Here is a 26,549-nt window from a genome sequence, read left to right as displayed (position 1 = left end):
AAATATATTTTTTAATGCAAATATTTTGTCTGTACTGTTGTTGTTGGTGAGTTCAGTTTGTTATATGAACATTATTCCTGAGTCTCTGTGACATATTAGGAGGATTTTAACGGCCAGTTGATTTAGATTTATTACATAATGCACCTTTAATTTGTTTACATTGGGAAGAAATAATTGAAGAAAACAGTGCTGAGTCACTGTGACGCCACGTGATGACGTCATTCGCCGATCAACATCGCGATTAAAACACATTTCCTCCCACCCGCGCCCGCGTCCGCGTCCGCGCTTTCCATAACTTTGACGCGCGACCCTGAACGCACCACTCACTCTCGGCTCTTATTGTGGAAACTCTCGCTTCCTGTTGCCTCGTTTCCGCACCGTTACGCCAGAGTCGGCAGTCGGTGTGTGTGTGTCAGTGTGTGTGTGTGTGTCAGAGTGTGTGTGTGAGTGTGTGTGAACGACTCTGTGTAAAACGAGCGCTTTTTCTGGAGTTTGCGCTGCGCATAAAAAAGAACCATGTCGCTGCTGCAGCAGTTACGCGATGAAAGGTGAGTAAAAATCGACCTTTACTTGCTTTATATACACTTTTTTTATGTATGTATATATATATATTTATATGTTTATATACTGTAAGTGAGGGTAATGTGTGAGTTTTTGTGGTGATGTTATTTTTTTACGCACGAAGAAGAATCCAAGAATCCGCACTTTGAGAGTGAGCCAAAGTGAATAAATACGTAAATAAAAAGCCATAGAAGCAATATATCAAAATACATTAAAAGGATGCATCTCAAACAATTAAAAGACATAAAAACGTGGTTTAAAAACCTCAAATGTGGCCTAAATTGTGTTTTAAATTCTCCTAAAATCTCATAAAAGTTTCAAGTTTCTAAAGGTCTTAAAAATCTATCAACGTTACTTTTATTTAAAAACGTGCATAAACTTCAGTCTCGCGTTGAAATGTGTCTGTTTTTGAGGACGCGATAACAACAATAACTACAACACGGAACTAAAGTAGGTCGCCTGTGTTCCCCGGGGAGAAGTTATCGAGCACCACCTAGCTAGCGTGCTATGCTTACGCGCGCGCCGCGGTGTGTTACAGCTTAGCATGTCTTTTGTACTTTTTTGCCAGTATGGATTTGAAATGGGTCTTAAATTGGTCTTAAAAAAGTCTTAAAAAGTCTTAAATTTGACTTGTGGAAACCCTGTATTTATCTTATACTTATCTTATTTTGAAATTCATATGTGTTTATTTTTCGTTAGCTACGGCTAACACGAAAACCTTTTTTCAAAACCAGTCAATAACTGCTAATTAGCTTTCACTAAAGACGCACAAACTGTTGTTAAAGTCCGTTTTTTGTTGCGTTTTTCTGTCGCAGCGACTTCGATCAGCTGCCCAACGACATCCCCGTCAGCGCCACCATCGCCGACATCGAGGAGAAGCGGGGCTTCATCGACTACTTTGTACGTTGTTTTAAAAACCCGCCCCTCCACAGAATCGTTTAACCGCGTCCCCCGCAAATATTCACCGTTTCCTCGTTCGAATTCAGAAATTCGCCATCGAGGTGAAGACCAGAGGAGGCGGCAGGTACCTGATCTACAGGAGGTACCGCGAGTTCCTGAGCCTCCACCAGGTCCTCGACGCCAAATACTCGCCCGAGGATCCGGAGAAACGCGGTCCTAACACCTGCGTGCTGCCCTCTCTCCCAGGTGAGTGAAAACAGAACAGTTTAAAGGCGCCGTATGTAAGAATGTGGCCAAAAAGGGTTACTACGTTCAAATTCAAAAACACCGAGGTCTTTTAGGTTTCTGACGTAACTGGCAACCCCGTGGTTGCTCGGCAGCTGAGACTCTACTGCCTGCAATGATTGGTAGACGGCGGTTGGTGGCGCCACATGACGCCAAAACATGATTTCTAAACATAAACGTGATTTGCAGTCTGCAAAATATTTTTTTAATGCACGAATAATGTTCATATAACAAACTGAACTCCCCAACAACAACAGTACAGACAAAATATTTGCATTAAAAAAAATATTTTGCAGACTGCAAATCATGTTTATGTTTTGAAATCACGTTTCGGCATGTGGCGCCACCTACCGCCGTCTACCAATCGTTGCAGTCAGTAGAGTCTCAGCTGCCGAGCAACCACAGGGTTGCCAGTTACGTCAGAATACGAAAAACCTAAAAGACTTCAGTGTTTTGAATTTGAATGCAGTAACCGTTTTTGGCCACATTCTTACATATGGCGCCTTTAAACACTAAGCTAGTGAACAGTGGATACTGTGATGTCGGTATTATTAATAAAAACAAGTAGAACCTGAGTGTATCGTACCCAAATGATATCGTCACACACGATGTTGGTGCAATGAGTTCCATGCAAGCGCTTGCATGACACTTCCTTCTTATTTAAAGTTGCGGTGAATAATTATTTTCCGTGCAGAAGTCTATGGAGTTGGATTTGTGTCAACACTTTTTAAGAAGCAAATAAATTAAAAGTCATTAAAGTCAAATAAAGTCATTTTTTATTATTATTATTTAAAGGGCAGGTTCAATGTTTTCATCTCTTCCTGTGTATTTCCTAAAATATGACTTTTATGGCGTTAATTATTGCGTGTTTTTTGGATGGAAAGATAAATCCTAACAGTAATGGGTCATATTTCTTTTTTGTAAAAAGGCTCCTTTAATTTCCTCTAACTTTAACCTTCAGATGCAAACTCATGAAGAGGAAGTGAGCGCATCTGTGGCGACAGCTGTCTGCACATGTTTTTTTTATAAGTTTTTCTCAAAGCAGCTGGAAGAACTGAAACTGTAAAATCACCTAAAGCCTCTGCAGATGTAGCTTTGACTTCATAAATAATGTCTTTGCTCGTTTAAAAAACTCACGAACCACATATTAAATCTGTTTAATTAACGTAATTCCCATTGAAGCACTCATAGGTCGAAAATTTAGTGTTAAAATTTAGCCCAAATTTGTCGTAAATGCTTTAAAACCAAGCGTATCGCGGACGATACGTTAGCATTACCGTAATTAACATGTAGTAAATTGTCGATGCCAGATATTGGAAGTTATTCTGGGAAAAATGGGCAAAATGCTTAGTTACAATACTTTTTTACATTTTTCAAAAAATTTACAAAAAAGTCATACTATACTATATTGTCCAAAATTTGACAAAAAAGTAGTACTATAGCATGTCGTCCAAAATTTGACAAAAAAAGTTGTACATTAGTATATCGTCCGAAATTTGACAAAAAAGTCGTACATTAGTATGTCATCCGAAATTTTACAAAAAAGTCGTACTTTAGTATGTCGTCCAAAATTTAACAAAAAGTCGTATTATAGTATGTCGTCCGAAATTAGACAAAAAAGTCGTACTTTAGTGTGTCGTCCAAAATTTGCCAAATTAGTCGTGCTATAATATGTCGTCCAAAATTTGATTAAAAAGTCGTACTTTAATATGTCGTGCAAAATGTGACAAAAAAGTCACACAAGTATGTCGTCCAAAATTTGACAAAAAAGGTCGTACATTAGTATGTCGTCCAAAATTTGACAAAAAAGTCGTACATTAGTATGTCGTCCGAAATTTGACAAAAAAAGTCGGACATTAGTTTGTCGTCTGAAATTTGACAAAAAAGTCGTACTATAATATATCGTCCGAAATTTGACAAAAAAGTCGTACATTAGTATGTCGTCCGAAATTTGACAAAAAAGTCGTACATTAGTATGTCGTCCGAAATTTGACAAAAAAGTCGTACTATAATATATTGTCCGAAATTTGACAAAAGGCAAAAAGGGCAAAAGTACTTTGTTACAATACTTTTTTAAAAATTCTTTTTTGGTTAAAGTAGCCAAGTCCTGCATACATTTGATTAAAAATAGAAATAAATGTGTTACAGAAGAGCTAATATTACGCCTAAATGTTACTACTTAAACTTCAATATGTCAGGAATGCAAAACACACACACACACACACACACACACCCTTATCTTAATGACTTCCGAGGACGTGACACTGACTCATATCAATTTCTTGGATCACTTCCTCCAGCCGTGACCGTAACTGCTTGGCCGAATACTTTTTTATTTAATCATTGACAGGGACGCAGTGTTTGTGTTTCCCTCAGAGAAGACGACAGATCTGGGTCCTCACAACACCAGCAAAACCCCCCAAAGCCTTAATTCGGCCTTTTAACGGCACAGATGTCAGCGTCCGGCCTCCGATAATCGAAGCGGACGCTGGCGACGGCGGCTCCTCGACAGATGGACTTATGGGAAAAAAGAATGAGCTGAGGACAAAGAAACGACTGAGGAGCCAAATCAACGCCGTCAAGTGAGAACCCTGAATGCCTTGTGACTCGGGAAGATGAGGTTGTCCGATCGACCTCCGTCCATTTAGGATTTTGGTCTCATATCCGTCTGCTCGGCCTCACTCTGAGTCTTAATTGGCTTTTCCCCAGCTCTCAGACTCTATTATATACTTCTATTCTCCCGCCTTATACTTAATCTTCTCTAACAACAGCTCAGTTCCAGACCGACGACTCGTATTCCCGCCGGACCGTAGAACCATCAAATGTCCAAACATGGCGGTGAAAAACACAACTTCATTCTTCGTCCGTTTCCCGGAGAGATCTGATTGCGCGCAGATTCAACCGTTCACACTTGGCAGAACACAACGTGATCTGGATCTGGCATCGTTGTTTTTTTTTCGTGAGGACAAAATAACGAGTGTGTGACTGTGCAGATGTATCTGATGTCGGTGTTTGTTTGTGTGCTGTACGCTCTTAGAAAGTGCTAAGTAGAACCATAAAGGGTTTTTCGGCTTGTCTTCATAAGAAAACCCTTTTATAAATGTTTCACCTGGAACCCATTTGGCAGATTCCACCAAGAACCCTTTAAAAACCCTATATTCACAAAAGGGGTCCTTTACTGGAACCATTAGTGTTACCAAGAACCCTTTTCAGAAGCAAATGGTTCCAGGTAGAACCTCAGCCCTTGTAGAAGAACCCTTTTGGAACCCTTATTTCTAAGAGTGTATCTAACCAGACATTTAATGGAAAACTACAAAACTCTTCAACACTAATACTCTGGGGAATATGAATGGATACACCAAATAATATTTGGGTTAGGGTTAACCCTATTCCGAACCCCAACCCTAACCCTAACCAAGAACCCAAAGCAAATGGTTCCAGGTAGAACCTCAGCCCTTGTAGAAGAACCCTTTTGGAACCCTTATTTCTAAGAGTGTACAGATACAGCATGAAAGGGTTGTTTTTGTCATTTGTTGTAGTCTGAACGTTCCCCAGTGCATCAGGGAACTGGACATTTCATAATAACAGCATTCTAGGTTACGTACTACAGCTTTAACTCAGCTGTTTTGCCAACTTAAATCCATGTTATTTGGTTCTTTGTTGTTATTTTGTAAAAAATTTCTCTAACGTGGCTGGGATTTACGAGGCCCACATTAGGAAGGCGCGGACAGTATTTTACGATCTTCTGAGTTCTCCGGTTCCATTTTGCTCGTCTTCATGGTGCACCTGTGGTGGAGCTCTGCCAAAAACCTGGATCTGATCCGTTAAAACAAGGCATCTACTGTTCTCTGATTCCCCTTCCTCACGCCAAGACATTTTTTAATGTGAATATAAAGTATTTGTTTAAAGTAAATACAATGCATTTTTCTTCTGTAAATACAGTACTAGTTTATACTCATAAGGTGCTTTTCTTCAGAGTAGGGGCTGTGCACGCTTGCATTGAAAAACACCAGGTAAAAGGTAAAAGATATCCTCGTCTTATGTTTGCATATGGAATAACGCCACCTCCTTTGTGCCATAAATTGACATTGTCATTTTTCCATGGAAACCACATCTTATCTTAAGAATAACAGCAAAACAAGAGCAATGCATAGGGTTTGGTTACACATCGGCGTGTAAACGAGAGGAGGTTAGCGGTCGAAACGCCGCCCTATACAGTATATTATGTACAGGTGTGTTACATTGTAATGTGAGCTTTCCGTACTCCAACCTGTTTGCAGATGTCTCGCTTTACTCGCGCAGTGTTGTTGCTGTTGTCGCCGTCGTTCTTTTGGTGAAAAAAAATCACATCCTTTTGTGGGAATGTGACCAGGTAGCATGAGATCTAGTGAGTGCAATGCAGGAAGGTTCGTGTGGAGCAGAGACACTTGATTGTGGTAACTGATGTCATGTAAAGACACTTCATACTACAGTATTTGACAAAAAAGTCAAATTATAGTATGTCGTCCAAAATTTGACAAAAAAGTTGTACTATAATATGTCTTCCGATATTTGACAAAAAAGTCACACATTAGTATGGCGTCCAAAATTTGACAAAAAGTCGTACAATATGTCGTCCAAAATTTCACAAAAAGGTTGTTCTAAACTATGTCCGCCAAAATTTCACATAAAAGTTGTACTTTAGTATTTCGTCCAACATTTCACAAAAAAAGTCGTACTATACTATGTTGTCCAAAATTTGACAAAAAAGTCGTACGATAGTATGTAGTCCAAAATTTGTCAAATAAGTCGTACTATAATATGTCGTCCAAAATTTAACAAAAAAGTCGTACTTTAATATGTCGTCCGAAATTTGACAAAAAAGTCGTACATTAGTATGTCGTCCGAAATTTGACAAAAAAGTCGTACATTAGTATGTCGTCCGAAATTTTACAAAAAAGTCGTACATTAGTATGTCGTCCAAAAATTTCACAAAAAAGTTGTACTTTAGTATGTCGTCCAAAATTTGACAAAAAAAGTCGTACTTTAGTATGTCGTCCAAAATTGGACAAAAAAGTCATACTTTTGTATGTCGTCCAAAATTTGACAAAAAAAGTCGTACTTTAGTATGTCGTCTGAAATTTGACAAAAAAAAGTCGTGCTATAATATGTCGTCCAAAATTTGACAAAAAAGTCGTACTTTAGTATGTCGGCCAAAATTTCACAAAAAAGTCGTACGATAGTATGTCTTCCAAAATTTAACAAAAAAATCAAAATAATAGTATGTCGTCCAAAATTTTTACAAAAAAGTCTTACTATACTATGACGTCCTAAATTTGACAAAAAAGTCATACTTTTGTATGTCGTCCAAAATTTTTACAAAAAAGTCGTACGATGCTATAATTCTGACCTGTGCTTCGTTTCTCATCAGGAAAAGTCTTCATTGGAAACAAGAGGGAAATCGCAGAGAGCAGAATCCCTGACCTCAACATGTACATGAAGGTAATCACACGTCATTCTCTGCACGGTGCACACTGTTGTTTAATTTAGCACCAGGGAGAAAAGGGAACTGTTGGCAGCAGCGCTCTGTATCTTCTGCAGCGCAGCGAAGCCTCCAAACTGGGTGGGCTGAGTGCTGCTGTAGGTGGATGAGCAGCGTTGAGCAGCAGTGTGTTGCTGACGGAGCTCGGCGCGTGGGCGTCGCTGCTCGCCCTCTCTTTCTGCTCTAACCTGTGCCCACATCGCGTCTGACTGACTGTAGTTGGGCGACTTTTGACACGTTTCAGCGTTTCGCCTGCATCGCTAAAGCACACGATCAGGTTCTCCTTCTCCCACTCACTCACTCACTCACTTCTCTTTTCTGCTTCACCACCACAGCCTACATGGTTCTCACTTTGCCACACTCTCTTCTTGCCTCGCACTTGTAATCATCGCTCTCATGCTCCGTTTTCGTCCACTTCTTCCATCCGTCTTAACTCCAATCTCCCACCACTCCCTGACTTATTATTATCCCTCAGGTTAGCGTTAGCGTTAGCGTTCATCCCATCTAAAATTACCCCACTAACTAACATTACTGTTATTATTGAGAGAGAAAAACTGCCTTTTAAAGCAGAACTTTGTACGTCTGGTCGCTTTTACGACTTTTTCTCTCCGGAGCTCCCCCTACAGTTTCGGATAGTGCTACGGCAATGGAAACGCACGTTAGCGCATGGCGCGTTTCCATGACGACTGACCAGGAAAAAGACGCGCGCGACGTCATGTTTACGTGCCGCGACACGGGAGTCCAGGCACCGTTTACCAGTTAGCTCCGTTAGCTCCTTTAGTGCCGTTAGCACGCCTACAGTCGAACTGGAGCGGAGTGTTTATTTGCGCTACAAATAACCAGCATAGCATAAACATGACGTCATACGCGACTTTTTCTGGTCAGTCAGAAACGCGTCATGTGTTAACGCTGTTATGTGCCGTTAGCGAAAGGGTTCTTCTACAAGGGCTGAGGTTCTACCTGGAACCATTTGCTTCTGAAAAAGCCTTTCGACGAAGAAAGGGTTTTTCAAGGGTTCTTGGTAACACTAATGGTTCCACTAAGAACTATTTTGATCCAGAGAACCCTTTAAAACCCCTTGCCTGAATAAAGGGTTTTAAAAGGGTTCTTGGTGGAACCCTCCAAAAGGGTTCCAGGTGGAACCTTTATAAAAAAAAAGGGTTCTCCTATGAGGACAAGCCGAAGAACCTTATGTGGTTCTACTTAACACTTTTATTTCTAAGAGTGTAGAAACCGTCCTACACTCTTAGAAATAAGGGTTCCAAAAGTGTTCTTCTACAAGGGCTGAGGTTCTACCTGGAACCATTTGCTTCTGAAAAACCTTTTTCCCGAAGAAAGGGTTTTTCAAGGGTTCTTGGTAACACTTAATAGTTCCAGTAAGAACTATTTTGATCCAGAGAACCCTTTAAAACTCCTTTCCTGAATAAAGGGTTTTAAAAGGGTTCTTGGTGGAACCCTCCAAAATGGTTCTAGGTAGAACCTTTATAAGAACCTTTATAAAAAGGTTATATAAAAAGGCTCCATCTTCCCTTCATTTTTCCCTCCTCTTTTCCAGAGGTTGCTCAGTCTGCCGACGTGGTTCCTGCTCGACGACGCGCTCAGGATCTTCTTCTACCAGACGGATCAGGACAGCCAGCACCACCCGCAGGCCCTCAGGCGTCTGCGGCCACAAACGCGCAAAGTGTAAGTCCGCCCACCCGCGACCGTCCTGCACAGTCACGCTAATACGCTACTAAACAGAGCCCCTGATACACCCTGATTATTATTAAAACCATGTTTGTGCCACACACTGTTTCTGTGAAGGCTTCACGCACTTGTAAATTTAATCCTGGCCAGAAGCTCCTCATTACAGCCTTTAGAATAACATAATACATTATTGTAGTTAAAGAAGGGTTTAAAATGTAGCTCAAAAAACATCTGATTTCCATACATTCTCTAATGTCCATCTCTCTATAGTACAATAATAATAATAGTAGTAATAATCCACCCATATAACATGCTCTATGTTTCTGAGAACAATGTCAGAATTCTGAGTTTTAAAAGAATAGAGAATAAAGTATATAATTAGTATATAATTTTACTTTAAAACTCAGAATTCTGACATTATTTTCAGAAATCTGACCTTAAAGTCAGAATTCCGAGAACAACATGAAAATTCTGGGTTTCAAAGTCAGAATTCTGAGTTTTAAAGTCAGAATTCTGAGAATAATATCAGAATTCTGAGAATAGAGTCAGAATTCTGTAAATAACATGATAATTCTGGGTTTAAAGTCATAATTCTGAGAATAAAGTCAGAATTATGAGTTTAAAGTCAGAATTATGAGAATAAAATAAGAATAACAATAAATATCAGACCCTCCATTGGGAGTGTCCAAGTAACAGTGAACTATGGAGAATTGGGTACCTTTGCTCAAGGGTACTCTAGCCCTTGTGTCAGGGATGTGAACTGGCAACCCTCCGTCCAATTTCTTTCTGTCCGTACACAGGCTGCCCCAAAAGCTCTTTCAAAATACTATACGTGATGACTATAAACATCCTAAAATGAGGAAGAATCGGAGGACGACCATCCGTAAATTTAGCTTTTGATGAGGATTTGTTATCATTTCCTATGCTCCACTTCCTCTTTCACTACAGCCGTTAATAGTTTCTGACCGACGCCCCCCTGTGGTCAGGTTACGCTAAGCAGGAAATGTGGTAAACGGGAGACCGTCTCGCAACAGGAAGTGATGCAAAGGTCGAGTCTGAGCACTTCCTCGTTGCGGACGTTCAAAGCAACACGTGGACGCCAGTCGTGCGCTGTCAATATTTGCTCATCTGGTTACGGCAGAGTTGCCGTAGTGTTAAATAAATAAACGATAGTGTTTTTCCCGCGATCCTTCTTCCTCGACTCATCTCGTGTGTGTTTTCCGTCGTTGCAGGAAGACGGTCAAGCCCAAGATGGACCTCTTCTCCTCCCCGAGGGCAGAGGTACAGCATGTGTGCAGTTGTAGTTGCTTTGGTAACCGTCTCCATGGTGACCACACCACACTGAGAAACAACTTTTTTTTTTAGTCAAACAACCACGCAGAACGCACCAGAATCATATGATGCTGACACACACACACACACATAGGAGGACATAATGCATCACCTAGCCTAAGCTAAGCTAATCTAAGCCTAAGCCACTGCATTACCTTCAGTGACAGAGCGATCAATGATGATGGCTCGGGGTGTTTTTCACTTTCCTCCTCCTCCTTTAAATTTGACCTTGTGTCCTTTTCTTTACCAGGTCGCTCACATACTTACATACTCATACACTCTCCGTGTGCTGCAGCCCCTTTTCAAACATACTGTTAGCATACTTTTTCAAAACTTTTCATCACAATGACTATTTCAGTGAATATAGCGATGGACAGTGAATGTATGAAACACGGGAACTTAGGGATTAGAGGATTAGGGACACACAGGAAAGAATAACATGAGAATTCTGAGTTTTAAAGTAAAAATTCTGAGTTTTAAAGTTAGAATTCTGAGTTTTAACGTCAGAATTCTGTGATTTAAAGTCAGAATTCCGAGAATAATATGAGAATTCTGAGAATAATATGAGAATTCTGAGTTTTAAATTTAAAAATTCTGAGAATAAAGTCAGAGTTCTGTGTTTTAAAGTCAGAATTCTGAAAATAGAGTCATAATTCTGAGTTTTAAAATAATAATTCTGAGATTTAAAGTCAGAATTCTGAGAACAACATCAGAATTCTAAGTTTTAAAGTAAAAATTCTGAGAATAAAGTCACAATTTTGTGTTTTAAAGCCCGAATTCTGAGAATAAAGTCAGAATTCTGAGTTTTAAAGCCCGAATTCTGAGAATAAAGTCAGAATTCTAAGAATAACGTCAGAATTCTGAGAACATCAGAATTCTAAGAATAACGTGAGGATTCTGAGTTTTCAACTCAGAATTCTTTATTCTTAATTTTTTATTTTTGAAAGTTTAAAGTCAGAACTCAAATATCTTTTTCCTGTGTGACCCTAATCCTCTTCCGTAGAAAATTTCCCAATCACCCGCTTTCTCCACACAACACAAGCTCTGAGGAACAGCATCCGTGTCCTTTTACCGACTTATTGCTGCTGTTTTTACAACAGAGGATTCAATCACAGAACAACGGCTCCTTCCTTCTTTCCCGTAATTGAATCTCGTGTCGTAACGTTTGGCTAAGATTGCGCCTTTGCGTCTAATTTACTCTTTTGCGTTAGCAGGTGTAATAACAGCACGTCTTACCGGATGATGGATGAGAGAGACGCAGTCGGCAACACAACGGTGCACACTTTACCGGACTTTAATTGCCAAAGTAGCAGAAGCAACTCTGTTTCGCTGCGTCCTCCCTCCCTCTCTGCCTCCCCCTCTCTCCCACACAGAAAGTAAAAACATGGGTGAGCTCTACTCTACTAGACCTGCCAGCCTACTCCACGTCTATTTTAGCTCGCTCCCTCCTTCTCTGTGGGCAAAAAAGAAAGAATACGATGTGTGTTTTTGCGCGGCGCGGGGAAGCGGCTGTTAAACTGCATGCAAACAAGCTGCTGCTGCTGCTGCTGATGCTGCTGCTGCTGCTGCCGCTGCTGCAGGCGTCAGTGTTTTCCGATACGCCTCATTCCGCTCCACTTAGCGTTAGCTCAGGCTCAAAGTGCGACGGGTGGCTGTTGGCTTTGGCACTTTTGGGCTTCGAGCAAGGTCGATGCGAGAGGTCGAGCTGAGTGAGCATCACGCACTGCGCTTTTTAATGATGCACAAGCTTGAGGGCAGGCTTCTTTTTTTTTTTTTTTTGGAGTTGCAAAATTAGAGTAGAGGAAGGTGAAGGGATTACAAAAAAAATGATGATATATAATCTGTATTCATCATTCTGAGTTTTAAAGTCCGAATTCAGAGAATAATACCAGAATTCTGGGTTTTAAAGTCAGAATTCTGAGAATTCAAATCAGATTTCTGAAAATAAAGTCAGAATTCTGTTTTTCAAAGTCAGAATTTTGAGGTTTAAATTCAGAATTCCGAGAATTAAAATCAGATTTCTGAAAATAAAGTCATAATTCTGTTTTTCAAAGTCAGAATTTTGAGGTTTAAATTCAGAATTCTGAGAATTAAAATCAGATTTCTGAAAATAAAGTCAGAATTTTAGTTTAAAGTCAGAATTCTGAGAATTAAAATCAGATTTCTGAAAATAAAGTCATAATTCTGAGTTTTAAAGTCAGAATTTTGAGTATAAATTCAGAATTCTGAGTTTTAAAGTCAGAATTCTGAAAATAAAGTAAGAATTTTGAGTTTAAAATCAGAATTCTGAGAATTAAGTCAGAAAGTATACATGTGATATCATGATGCAATATTGTGAACAGTTGTTTTTTTCCCCCACTTTTTCCCCACTTAGTTCTACCTGGAGGGTTCCACCAAGAACCTTTCTAATACCCTTTATTCAGGAAATTGGTTTTAAAGGGTTCTCTGGATCAAAATGGTTCTTACTGGAACCATTAGTGTGAGCAAGAACCCTTGAAAAACCCTTTGTTCGCGTAAAAAGGTTTTTCAGAAGCAAATGGTTCCAGGTAGAACCTCATCAGCCCTTGTAGAAGAACCCTTAGAACCCTTATTTCTAAGAGTGTATGTAAGCCAGTTACAGTGGATCACAATCAGAAAAAAACATAACGGCTGGTTGTGACGCAAAGAGGAACACCTTTGCCTACCACCAGCAGGTGGCGGTAATCTGTATTCATCATAGAAACAGGGAAACCAGGGGGCAGGAGGTGCAAAATTAGCATCTTGTATGTCTTGTGTGGTCACCATGCAGATGGTTGAAGCACATAATAGCACAGCGACTGGGCCAACACACTGTTTTTTACGTCCAAATGTGTGATTCAACATGCCGAATTGGCCCGAGAGCTGGCAGCAGTCCTCTGGACGATGCCAGGTTAAAATTTAGATTCTCAGATTTTAACAAAAATGTAGCTAGCATCAGGCTGCGGGCGTGTGGTACCAATGTCTGCCCTGCTTTTACATCTACCACGTTTTTATTCCATTTTTTTCTGCTCATATCACAATTTGAAGCGGATTTGTACCTTAAAGGTGCGTTATGTAATAAATCTAGAGCAACTGGCCGTAAAATCCTGCTAATGTGTCACAGAGACACATGAGAACAGTACTCATTACTTTCTTTTGAAATCATGTTTCGGCATGTGGCGCCACCTACCGCCGTCTATCAATCATTGCAGTCGGTAGAGCCTCAGCTGCCGAGCAACCACGGGGTTGCCAGTTACGTCTGAGCTACAACGGTCGGAGAAAACGAAACCTACAAGACCTTATGACGTATTTTGAATTTGAGTGTAGTAACCAATCATTGCATTGGTTTTTCTGACGTAACTGGCAACCCGTGGTTGCTCGGCAGCTGAGGCCCTACCGGCTGCAATGATTGGTAGACGGCGGTAGGTGGCGCCACATGCCAAAAACATGATTTCAAAACATGAACATGATTTGCAGTCTGCAAAATATTTTTTTAATGCACGAATAATGTTCATATAACAAACTGAACTCACCAACAACAACAGTACAGCCAAAATATTTGCATTAAAAAAAATGATTTTGCAGACTGCAAATCATGTTTTCGGCATGTGGCGCCACCTACCGCCGTCTACCAATCATTGCAGTCGGTAGAGCCTCAGCTGCCGAGCAACCACGGGTTGCCAGTTACGTCGAAACCTACAAGACCTTATATGTATTTTGAATTTGAGTGTAGTAACCGTTTTTGGCCACATTCTTACATGTGGCGCCTTCGATTTAACAGCTTTGGAGTCATTGTGACGGTTAAATGGCTTGCTGTGCGGAGATCGGAGGCTTTCTGTACTCCCTCTACTGGTTGGTTTGTGGAAAAGCAGCCTTGCAAGATCGGGAGATCTAGATCCACCTCTTGGATCCGACTTTGTTTAGGGCTGTAATGATGCATTTGTTGGCTCCGTTTAGCTGAACAAGTGAAATGGGACAGCCCAGTCACGACGCTAGGCTCTGAATTGTGACACCAGCAGCGTTAGCCTGTCAGTACTAGATTATACAAAGACTCCACTTCTCTATTGTGACAGTGAATTCATTCATTTTTACAACAGCGATGATTATCTCTGCCCCTCAGAATACATGGTACAGTGATGCCTCCTCACAGCTGCATCACAGTCTCAGCTAACCTGCCTCCAGTAGACAGGCGTCCTCAGCTGCAGCCACATTAACACGCTCTACCTGTCAGTCATGAAGCTGCAGAAAGACACATTTAGTTGCTAGTAAAAAAAAAGAAGAAGAAAACTGCGAGTTCTACTTATATTGTAGTTAGACACGTTTTGTTTAGTGTTTATTTGTCCGTGAGAAAGTTTTATTCTGCCTGTCAAAGAAATGGAAATGGAAAAATGGTACTTATCGATAGATAACTTTAAGCTAACTATAGATAACTAGATAACTTTAAGCTAACAATAGATAGATAGATAGATAGATAGATAGATAGATAGATAGATAGATAGATAGATAGATAGATAGATAGATAGATAGATAGATAGATAGATAGATAGATAGATAGATAGATAGATAGATAGATAGATAGATAGATAACGTTAAGCTAACTATAGATAGATGGATAGATTGATAGACTTTAAGCTAACCAATTGATAACTCTAAGCTAACAAATAAATAACTTTAAGCTAACAGATAAATAAATGATAGATAGATAGATAGATAGATAGATAGATAGATAGATAGATAGATAGATAGATAGATAGATAGATAGATAGATAGATAGATAGATAGATAGATAGATAGATAGATAGATAGATAACTAACTGTAAGCTAACCATAGATAATGTTAAGCTAACAGATAGATAGATAGATAGATAGATAGATAGATAGATAGATAGATAGATAGATAGATAGATAGATAGATAGATAGATAGATAACTTTAAGCTAATGATAGATAGATAGATAGATAGATAGATAGATAGATAGATAGATAGATAGATAGATAGATAACTTTGAGCTAACCAGCTAACCATAGATAACGTTAAGCTAACAGATAGATAGATAGATAGATAGATAGATAGATAGATAGATAGATAGATAGATAGATAGATAGATAGATAGACTTTAAGCTAACGATAGATTACTTTAAGCTAACCGATAGATAGATAGATAGATAGATAGATAGATAGATAGATAGATAGATAGATAGATAGATAGATAGATAGATAGATAGATAACTTTGAGCTAACCAGCTAACCATAGATAACGTTAAGCTAACAGATAGATAGATAGATAGATAGATAGATAGATAGATAGATAGATAGATAGATAGATAGATAGATAGATAGATAGATAGACTTTAAGCTAACGATAGATTACTTTAAGCTAACCGATAGATAGATAGATAGATAGATAGATAGATAGATAGATAGATAGATAGATAGATAGATAGATAGATAGATAGATAGATAGATAGATAGATAGATAGATAGATAGATAGATAGATAGATAGATAGATAGATAGATAGATAGATAGATAGATAGATAGATTCCAACTGGAAGATTTGTGTTGCTTTACACAGGAGTTGCAGATCCGCAAAAAAAACATTTCATTTCAATCCTTTATATTCTCCAAAGACTCAAATATATTAAAGAGTGCAACAATTCACTTGAAACCCCCCGTGTCCCTCTAAGCTAAAACCTGGCACTAATGTGCATGTGAAATCCCTCTGATTTTAAAAAATGTTCTTTGAAAGCAGAATCGATCTGCAGGGATGTGCAAACACTGTGTCACAGCACACGAGCAACTTCTGCAATCTGCGCTCGTTCTTCGACACATGAATGTTGTAAAATCATAATTCTTCTCTCTCCAGGCCTTCAAGGAAGTGGGCCAAGTCCTTAAAAATAATACACTTTTATAAACGTCAGGAGAGAGGGGGAAAGACTTCCATCGTAATCTTCTCTTCCCTGTTGCCTGATTAATGTGCTGAAGGTCTAACAAGCTCATTAAGGCGGGTCAGAGTGGATCTAATTGTACTGGATGATTGCTCCTGTGGCTGCATTAACCCAAGGGTTTAGAGAGCTGCTCCTGATAGGACACCTGTGGTCACACCGACGACGCCACGTTCTCGCCCTGGATAAAGTGCAGGACGCAGTGAGAGAGAGGATGTAACGGTCGGGTTGTTACAGTGGCTTTGTATGATGATAAGGGAATTGAGGAAGCTGTTGTACTTGATTTCAAATATTACGGAAGACGAATGTGTCGCTAAACTGTCTGCGACTGCTTTGCATTGTGGTCTATTCATGCTGCTGTCTTCTGTGTTCGGCTAACGGACACTGGTGTTCATTAGCATAGATAGATAGATAGATAGATAGATAGATAGATAGATAGATAGATAGATAGATAGATAGATAGATAGATAGATAGATAGATAGATAGATAGATAGATAGATAGCTTTGAGCTAACTATACAGAGATGGATAGATTGATAGACTTTATGCTAACGATAGATAACTTTAAGCTAACAATAGATAGATAGATAGATAGATAGATAGATAGATAGATAGATAGATAGATAGATAGATAGATAGATAGATAGATAGATAGATAGATAACTGTAAGCTAACGATAGATAACTTTAAGCTAACGATAGATAACTTTAAGCTAACAATAGATAGATAGATAGATAGATAGATAGATAGATAGATAGATAGATAGATAGATAGATAGATAGATAGATAGATAGATAGATAGATAGATAACTTTAAACTAACCAATAGATAACTTCAAGCTAACAGATAGATAGATAGATAGATAGATAGATAGATAGATAGATAGATAGATAGATAGATAGATAGATAGATAGATAGATAGATAGATAGATAGATAGATAGATAGATGTGGTACTTAATTTCAAATATTACGGAATACAAATGTGTCGTTAAACTGTCTGCGACTGCTTTGCATTGTGGTCTATTCATGCTGCTGTCTTCTAACGGACACTGATGTTCATTAGCATGCTCTGTCCCTCCCAAGTAATTACTACATTACAAAGGTGTTAATGAATGAATTAATCAATTACACCTTTAACACCGTTATCAGTCGCAATAGGCAATGATTCAGAGCGTCGCCGTACCTCGTTCAGCCTTAGCCTTCGCTTTCATGGCCAAATTAATTAAATCCTGTTCGTCTGTTCTCCCCACAAATCAATCAGTCGACTAATTGGAACTTTGTTGGCAAGGTTCAGATCAGTCACTAAAACTTAGCTAGTGACAGTTAATAAAAACAGGTTTGCAAGAACTTCTGACAACACTTTAGTACATTTTTTACCTTTTTATGATGGAACTGCTAGTTGAATGGTTAACTGATGCACATCCCGGCACCTTTATCCACTATTTCACACTTATCTCTCAACGCGAAATTGTTCTCTTTGCTTTGCAAGTGCTGCAAAAAGAAGAGCTTAAAAAATATACCCGATGAGCAGATTTCACAAACGGAGAAGGACATGGAATCGGATAAAGAGGTAGAAAGATGATGAGATAGAGGTGAGAATTGTGGAAGGAGGGATTGCTTTGTCACATCAGATTTGTTGTTTGCGTCGCAGCTAGAGCGGCGAATCATCTCCGGCATGTTCTCACGTCATCTGCAAATTACAGCCGGCGTTTGTGTCAACGCCATAATAAAATAAAACATCTAGTGGAATAATTCATTAGGAATAACGCCGGCCATATTATGTGTATAATATCTTTGTGGGGACCTTGTTTGACCTTGTGGGGACATTGTGGGTTGTAGGTTTGGCGCTTTGGTTGTGATGGTTAAGATCAGCGTGAGGGGGCGAGGGAATGTTTCTTCTGTCAGAACATGAGACGGAGACTTGTGGCGCTGTAATGAAGCTGGGGAGTGAGGGAGCAGGCTGGATTAACAATCCACTGAGATTACCTTGACCCTGATGACACACACACACACACACACACACACACACACACACAGCACAGCAAAGCTATCATTTTAAGGACACTGCATTGACTTCCATTCATTTGCACAGCGTAAACAACAGTGTTATCTCTAGGTTTTGGGGCCAATTCCAATTCCAATTCCTATCTTAACCCTTAATCTTAACTGGCCCTCAAAACCAAAGTGTTGAGGGTTATTTTGTCACTTAGAAATGGGACACCCGTTAAATGCAGATACGTCTTCAGACTGTAGGGGGCAGAATAACGCGAAAGCTGCGTCCAGTCTGTCAACTCCAAAAAAGAAGAAGAAGAAGACATTTAAGAACACATTTACGTCACGATTATTTATCACGATCCGTTTGTCGGTCAAGTTATTTTTAGGTTGTCAGTTAGTTATAAGATGATACTCATACAAATACCACAACCACGGACATATTCAGCTGACAGTTAGCGCACACGATAGCAAACGATCGCTTGTCCGCACCAGCCGGCTATTGACAAAAGATCGTAAAAAATAAAAAAATAAATGTTACGCAACAATGACGTCAGTAATCCATAATATGGGCCTAAGCTAAGATAATACAATGGTTTTCATAATTTTTATATCTCGAGAGTACTCGTTTCGCTGCTTTCGGCTTTGTTGTTATGTCGAAACACGCAATGCATTCTGGGTAGCCCTTGCTCCCAAAGGCTTGGTCGGGGAAAATCTCAATATTGAGGGCGATGCAGCCCTTAAACTTGGCCCTCGACTTAATTTTTGCACTTGCACTGGCGGGAGCGCGCATTTTTGAGATTGAGGGTTAAGCAAGGAATTGGAATTCACCCCCGTGTTCTCTCCGTGATGGACTATGCTGGTCCTGACAAGGTCGGTGTTTATGACGGAAAAGGAGAGAGAGAGAGAGAACCTACAGTGTCTTCATCTGAATGGCAAAAAAAAACTAGCGTGAAGCATCTTCAATACAGAGCGTTTTACTCAGTCAGTCGCTGTGAAGTGAGCAGCGATCTTCAGCCCTTCATCGACACCTCTCCTTCACTTTGCTCCCTCTCTTCTTCATCTCACCTCCCACTGCTTTTACTCTGCTCCTTGTTCTTTTACAGGGTGGGCGACAATAGCTTTCTTTTCACACAGCGCAACTAGACTTTAACGTCCTTCTTCAGTTGTTTCGATGATCCTTAAATAACGACGACAACGATCCTGCGGCTGCAGAAACACAAACACTTGTAACTTCTTTCCTGTCGGTCAAAAAGTCTGCAAAGTCTTACCTTTCCGTCTCTTCTTCTCTCTGTGAGTCGGTTGTTTCCGTCTCTCCTCTCGCTGACTCGTGTGTGTGTGTGTGTGTGTGTGTGTGTGTGTGGTTTTGTGTGCGTTTCCCAGGCGATGTTTGACTTTCGTGGCAATGGCAAGGCAGAGTTGAACCTGAAGAGGGGAGAGGTGATCTTCCTGCTGCGACGAGTCAACGCTGACTGGCTGGAGGTAAGAACACACGGAGAGAGAGAGAGAGAGAGAGAGGAAGAGGAGGGAGGGATGGAGAGAGGAAGGTGGAGAAGATGAGAGGGAAATAGTAGTAGAGTGGAAGGCAGTGAAAGATGGATTGGAAAGTGAGAGGGACGGGATGGGAGAGCTACTGAAGAGGTGGAGGGGGAGTAGAGACGTGAGAGAATAAGAGAGAGAGAGAAAATGGAAAGCGAAAAAAAAAAAGGAGAGGGAGGCATCTATATCAGGACTGTGGAGGGGAGGAAAGTGAGGAGGAAGGATGAGAGAGTGGTGGAGGAGAAGACGGGGATGCCGAAGGAAGGGATTGCACTGGAGAGGGGTAAAAAAAAAAAGGAGTAAAAATCATGGTCAAAAATGTATGGATAGATTTATCTGAAGTTTCTGTGACCATGTGACTGAACCAAGTGTCAGTGTGTAGCAAAATGAAACTGTTTATATTTCACTGCCTGGACATTGCTTGTTCAACATTTCATAAGTAAATGCATTTTGAAATACCCGTAAAGGGTCAGTGTAAGCAGTAACGTGCTGTATTTCAGTTGCCAAAAAGTGATCCTGGACTCCCGCTTTGTGGTTGAGGGGATATTTTGATTCAACATCCCTAAGATTCATTGGTGTATGACATATTTTAAACGTTATAGCCCACTCAGCCCCCTTTGACCTCATCATATACCTTTAACGGGCAAATGCAAACAGTAACATGCAGTATTTCAGTTGCCAAAAAGTGATCCTGGACTGGACTGATTCAAAATCACTTAGATTCATTGGGGTATGACATTATATATACATTATAGCCCACTCAGCCCCCTTTGACCTGTTGATATACCTGTAAAGGGTCAGTGCAAACAGTACAATGCACTATTTCAGTTGCCAAAAAGTGATCCTGGACTCCTACTTTGTGGTTGAGGGGATATTTTGATTCAACATCCCTAAGATTCATTGGTGTATGACATATTTTAAACGGTATAGCCCACTCAGCCCCCTTTGACCTGTTGATATATCTTTTACGGGCAAATACGAACAGTAACATGCAGGATTTCAGTTGCCAAGAAGTGATCCTGGACTGGACTGATTCAAAATCACTTAGATTCATTGGGGTATGACATTATATATACATTATAGCCCACTCAGCCCCCTTTGACCTGTTGATTTACCTGTAAAGGGCCAGTGCAAAGAGTAACATGCAGGATTTCAGTTGCCAAAAAGTGATCCTGGACTCCTACTTTGTGGTTGAGGGGATATTTTGATTCAAAATCACTTAGATTCATTGGGGTATGACATGTTTTAAACATTATAGCCCAATCAGCCCCGTTTGACCTATTGATATACCTGTAAAGGGTCAGTGCAAAAGAGTAACATGCAGTATTTCAGTTGCCAAAAAGTGATCCTGAGTGCCCACTTAGATTCTTTGGAGTATGACATAATATTTCAAACAACATGGCTAATTAAAGGTAAAGATAGCAAGTTATGTGAGCCTAACATGCTCATTTTGGTTCAAAATAACTGCTTTTTCACAGAGACTCTTATCTTGCAAGGCTGGTTTTCCGCTAACATACAGATATCGACTATGAAGCTGTTAAAATTGGGTACAAATGCTCCATAGTTCCACAGTTAGTGTGCTTCTTACTAATGGGCACGTTCCTACTAACTTGGAAAAAGAAAGAAAGAAAAAATAAACCACAAAGAACCAGACTTTTCCAGCAGATGTGTGCACGGCTTTATTTATTCAGTTATTTGGCACGAATGAGTGAAAAAAAGCACGTTTTAATCAATAAAGTTTTCCTAAAAAACAAGTTAAAAATAGAACACAGTTACTGGAATTTGTCTTAAAAAAAAAAACTGTGCCATTCCCTCCAAATGGCATCAGACGAGTACAGTGATCACAAACGACTGTCACTGGTGTGATTGGAGGTGTCCTACTCCACTTTCCTTTACGGGCACAATGACTTAATGAGGAAAGTGTCCCAAATTACACCCTGCACAAGTGTCACGCGTCGGGCCGCTCTCCAAAAAAACGGGACGTGGGACATTTTAATTAGCTGCTCGCGACGCTGAAAAAAAAAAAAAGCAACACGGGAACATTTGTGCCAGCAAACAGTTGTAGTAGAAAAGGTCAGTAAATGTGTTTAATAAAGAAATGTGCGAGGTGTTGAGCTGGAGTGTATGAGAGAGAGAAGCTGAGATGGTGGGAGAGCGAGAATCAACCCTGGGAGAGGAGGAGGAGGAGGAGGAGGAGGAGGAGGAGGAGGAGGAGGAGGAGGAGGAGGAGGAGGAGGAGGATGCACTTATCCTGGCTTTCTAGATAGAGATCCTAGAAATCGTCACGGAGGAGACCGATCGTCTATTTATTCTTATGCAACTCTGCAAATGCTAACTTTGCATCCGCCCAAGTGATTTTTATTTAGAGTGGGTGAGGACTAATGCAACACTTAAAAAAAACTTTTCTTTTTTTCTTTTTTTGAAAAGTACAATGCGTTCAATTTAGTCTGTGGGTGTGAAGCGTGACAAGGTGGATGTTTGCAATGCACCAACTCTGTGTCAAGATGCCCAGAAAATATAGAGAAACGATCATTAAAGAGTGATTGAAAGGAGCAGCTTTAAGGTTTTAAAGGTCCACTGTGTAATATTTAAGAGGGTTCATTGGCAGAAATGGAATATAATAATATAGCAATAAATACGTTTGTAAAAGTGTAGAATGTGTTTTAAAAATAAAAATCCCAGTAAATGTCCCGGTATAACAAATACAGAGATTCTCCTCTTCACACGTTACACTCTTAGAAATAAAAGTGCTAAGTAGAACCATTATAAGGTTCTTCGGCTTGTCCTCATAGGCGAAGCCTTTTTGGCTCCAGGTAGAACCTTTTTATAAAGGTTCCACCAAGAACCCTTTTAAAACCCTTTATTCAGAAAGGGGTTTCAAAGGGTTTTCTGGATCAAATTAGTTCTTACTGGAACCATTAGTGTTACCAAGAACCCTGGTTCCAGGTAGAACCTCAGCCCTTGTAAAATAACCCTTTTGGAGGGTTCCACCAAGAACCCTTTTAAAAGCCTTTATTCAGGAAAGGCCTTTTAAAGGGTTCTCTGGATCAAAATGGCTCTTACTGGAACCATTAGTGTTACCAAGAGCCCTTGAAAAACAAATGGTTCCAGGTAGAACCTCAGCCCTTGTAGAAGAACACTTTTGGAACCCTTTTTTCTAAGAGTGTAGGAAGGTTTCTAGACTCTTAGAAATAAAAGTGCTAAGCAGAACCATATCAGGTTCTTTGGCTTGTCCTCATAGGAGAACCCTTTTTGGCTCCAGGTAGCCCTTGTAGAAGAACCCTTTTTGGCTCCAGGTAGAACATTTTATAAAAAGTTTCTACCCGGAGGGTTCCACCAAGAACCCTTCTAATACCCTTTATTCAGGAAATTGGTTTTAAAGGGTTCTCTGGATCAAAATGGTTCTCACTAGAACCCTTAGTGTTACCAAGAACCCTTGAAAAACCCTTTCTTCGGGAAAGGCTTTTTCAGAAGCAAATGGTTCCAGGAAGAACCTCAGCCCTTGTAGAAGAACCCTTGTTTCTAAGAGTGTACATATATATGCAAGAGAACGTTCTCTAAAGGTTGTATGAAGGCTGTAGGAAAGTAGCGTAATGGGAACGTTCTGGGAACCTTTAGAGAACATTCTCTAAAGATTTGTATGAAGGTCGTGACAAAGTCACGTTATAGGAACCAAATGTACAACCAAAAATGAAAGTAAGGAAAAGTTTCCATGGCAACCACCGGAGAACCTAGTGGGGGGGAACCTTCAGGTAACGTTCCCACAACCAAAAGATAACGTTCAAGGGTTGGCTAACTCCTTTATTGAACCCTTTATTGAGCGATGCCTCTTAATGATTCTCACGTTTTCAATTTCGTATCTCATTATAACAGGAAACTGTCGAGTGAAAGCGTGTTTTTGTTCAGACCGAACAAACACCTGGAGTACAGTAAAAAATAAATAAAATAGTGCTTGTAAAATCTGCAGCATATTAAAAATCAGATCGTTAGTGTGTAAAATCTGTCTCCAGACGCACGTCCATGCAGCTCCGAACGCTTTCCTTCCTCTGAATCTTCGTCTCGTCGTCGATACCCCGATCTCACTCTGGGATTCTCTCCATAAAAGCCGTTCATTGTCTTTCTCCATCAAACTTCACCTCCTCTCTTCTTCATCGTCAGGGCACGGTGAACAGCCAGACGGGCATTTTCCCACAATCCTTTGTGAAGATCATAAAGCCCCTCCCAGAGAGCGAGTCAGAGGGGGAGGGCGGAGCCAACACCTACAGCTGCCTGCGCTGCCTCATGCTGACGCCCGACGGCGTCGACACCAGGTAACGGTGGACTTTGTGTGTGGTGCATATGTGATGTAATATCTGGTGCGGATGCATAATAACCTTTAAACGACCAGAAAACCTCTAATTCACTGTGTCACAGAGACGTGTGCGTGCAAGAGGACATCTCCATCCAGCCGACGTACGACGACTTACTGTGTCATATGAGGTAGGCGTGTTTATTTTTCATTTATCTGAACACAGAGACCAACGTGTTAGGTCCAATTCTGCCAACCGTCAACTGTCTAAATTTGCCGGATGGGGAAACCACAAGGTTACGTTGCGGGCCCGTTTCTTTTTATGCATATAGCATATATCGTTCGCACCGTTCCGTTCCGTCATACCTTCCTGTGCGCGTACGTCCTTCACATTTTTGTAGGATTGTTTAGTGGGTGAATATCTCCAGGCGTTTTTTTCGTTTTGTCCAAAAACCTTTTTTTTGGAATTTTTCGTGAATTTTTACGCTGTTTTTTTTGCGGGGAAATGTGAGAAAATGTGTAAACGGCACTTTACGAGCTTGTCAACTCGATAACTTGACAAATATTCGACATATCGATGTCAAACCGGCACTGTCCGTGCCTCTTACAAGTATCTTGAATAAGTTCGAAGATGGGTGACCTTGACCTACTTTTCAAGGTCACGGCTGCACTTGAAACTTGAAAAATAGCCAAAAACCGGCACTTTTCAACCTTGTCAACGCGATAACTTGACAAATATTTATTGCATTGCTGCCAAACTGGCACTGTCCATGCCTCTTACAAGTATCTTGAACAAGTTCGAAGATAGGTGACCTTGACCTACTTTCCAAGGTCACCGCTGCACACCACATGTCCAAAGTGGGCTTCATTGCCTATGCAAATTTTGCTTTAAAATTGGCATAAAAATGTGGGCGCTTGGATTAGTAGTCGTCGACTATCACCCCTCTAGTTTGGTTTATATGCTAATCAATATATATGTTGATCAATATGTATATATATATGTTTATATTAGAGATGTGAATCTTTGTGTGGCTCACGATTCGATTCGATTCCGATTCTTAGGGTCAGGATTCGATTCAAAATTGATTCTCGATTCATACGATTCTCGATTCGAAGGCAAATTATGGCATCAAAACAATAGGGTTTTAATAAGATAATGTGATAATGTGATCACACAAAGGCAAACTTTATTACGTTACCGTCTTTCTCTCTCTCTCTCTCTCATTCCCTGTCTGCCTTTATCTCTCATTATCTGGTCGTTTAGACAGGTGAGCTCTGTGATGATTAGTCCTCTCCATTCATAATCAGTTCATTTCCGTCTGCTTATCGGCTCATTATTGTTTTCAGGCCTGTTTTTCTCTGGAGGAGGATGATGAGACCCTGAACCCCTGAGTTTTAATAATATGGCTTAGTACTGCACTCTTTGGCTTAGTACTACACTCAGTACTGCACTCTTTGGCTTAGTACTACACTGTTTGGCTCAGTACTACACTGTTTGGCTTAGTACTACACTCTTTGGCTTAGTACTACACAAAAACATGCTTTCAGTCAACACTGAGATATGAAACTGAAAACGTTGCCACTCAAGAGGCATCACTCGCAAGGTTTAATGAAGGAGTAACCCAACCCTAGAACATTATCTTTTGGTTGTGGGAACGTTGCCTTCCCCTAACTTTAGTTTTTGGTTGTAAATTTGGTTCTTAGAACTTGAATTTGCCACAACCTTTGTACAAAACGTTACAGAGTGTTCCCCTTACGTTACTTTCCTACGGCCTTCATACAACCTTTAGACAACGTTCTCTGGCATATATATGTACACTCTTAGAAATAAGGGTTCCAAAAGGGTTCTTCTACAAGGGCTGAGGTTCTACCTGGAACCGTTTGCATTGATTTGTACTTAATTGCGTGACTTAATGGGTTAGGACTTGAATTACTATTTTATCCTTAAATCCAAGTGGATTTTCCCTGTTTATTGGGCAAACCATGTTGATGTAGCTTCATGTGTGTTGTGTCCTTGTCCTGTCATTGCTCGGGGGTTCAGGAAGTGGCTAAATATTCCTGTGGTTGTCCTTCATCAGAGGTAATGCTTCATCATCATCGTCCTGCGCCTCCAGGCAGCCATTAGGAAAACTCACAAACTGACTCTGTTTTTGTTATTTTTTTGTTTTATCTCCGAGTTGTTTCTAAATGTTTAATTCCATCTATCATTCGATGAATTCCGTGTCTCCCCTGCGCCCTCGCAGACAGGTTTTCCAGGAGGACGACATCGCCCTGAACTACCGCGACCCCGAGGGCGACCTGATCCGCATCCTGGACGACGAGGACGTCCGGCTGATGGTCAAGGAGGGCCGACGGCGGGGCGGCAAAGTCAAGAGACCCGTCAATCAGTTCCCGTGGGAAGTGCACGTGACCAGGGCGTCCGACCTCTCCGTTTACAACACCGAGGCCTGAGAGAGACGCGCGGTTTCAGCTAATACAGTTAGCGGTTGCTACATTTCAGATT

At 40.4% G+C, this 26,549-nt stretch overlaps 1 protein-coding gene across 1 annotated transcript; it reads left to right on the top strand.

Moving 5' to 3' along the window:
• Positions 1-516: 516 nt before the first annotated feature.
• Positions 517-26,549, top strand: ncf4 (neutrophil cytosolic factor 4; the record flags this gene model as incomplete). The annotated part of the gene is made up of 10 exons (XM_083905746.1): positions 517-548; positions 1,377-1,461; positions 1,548-1,707; positions 7,157-7,227; positions 8,823-8,950; positions 10,186-10,234; positions 19,603-19,701; positions 23,917-24,068; positions 24,172-24,237; positions 26,290-26,549. 10 exons carry the CDS (start codon positions 517-519, stop codon positions 26,495-26,497), a joined length of 1,050 nt encoding a protein of 349 aa, XP_083761872.1. The 3' UTR covers positions 26,498-26,549.

This window comes from Microchirus variegatus (assembly GCF_963457635.1).
Source record: "Microchirus variegatus genome assembly, chromosome: 19".
Taxonomy (NCBI): domain Eukaryota; kingdom Metazoa; phylum Chordata; class Actinopteri; order Pleuronectiformes; family Soleidae; genus Microchirus; species Microchirus variegatus.
This window is presented reverse-complemented; position numbering and strand designations above follow the sequence as displayed.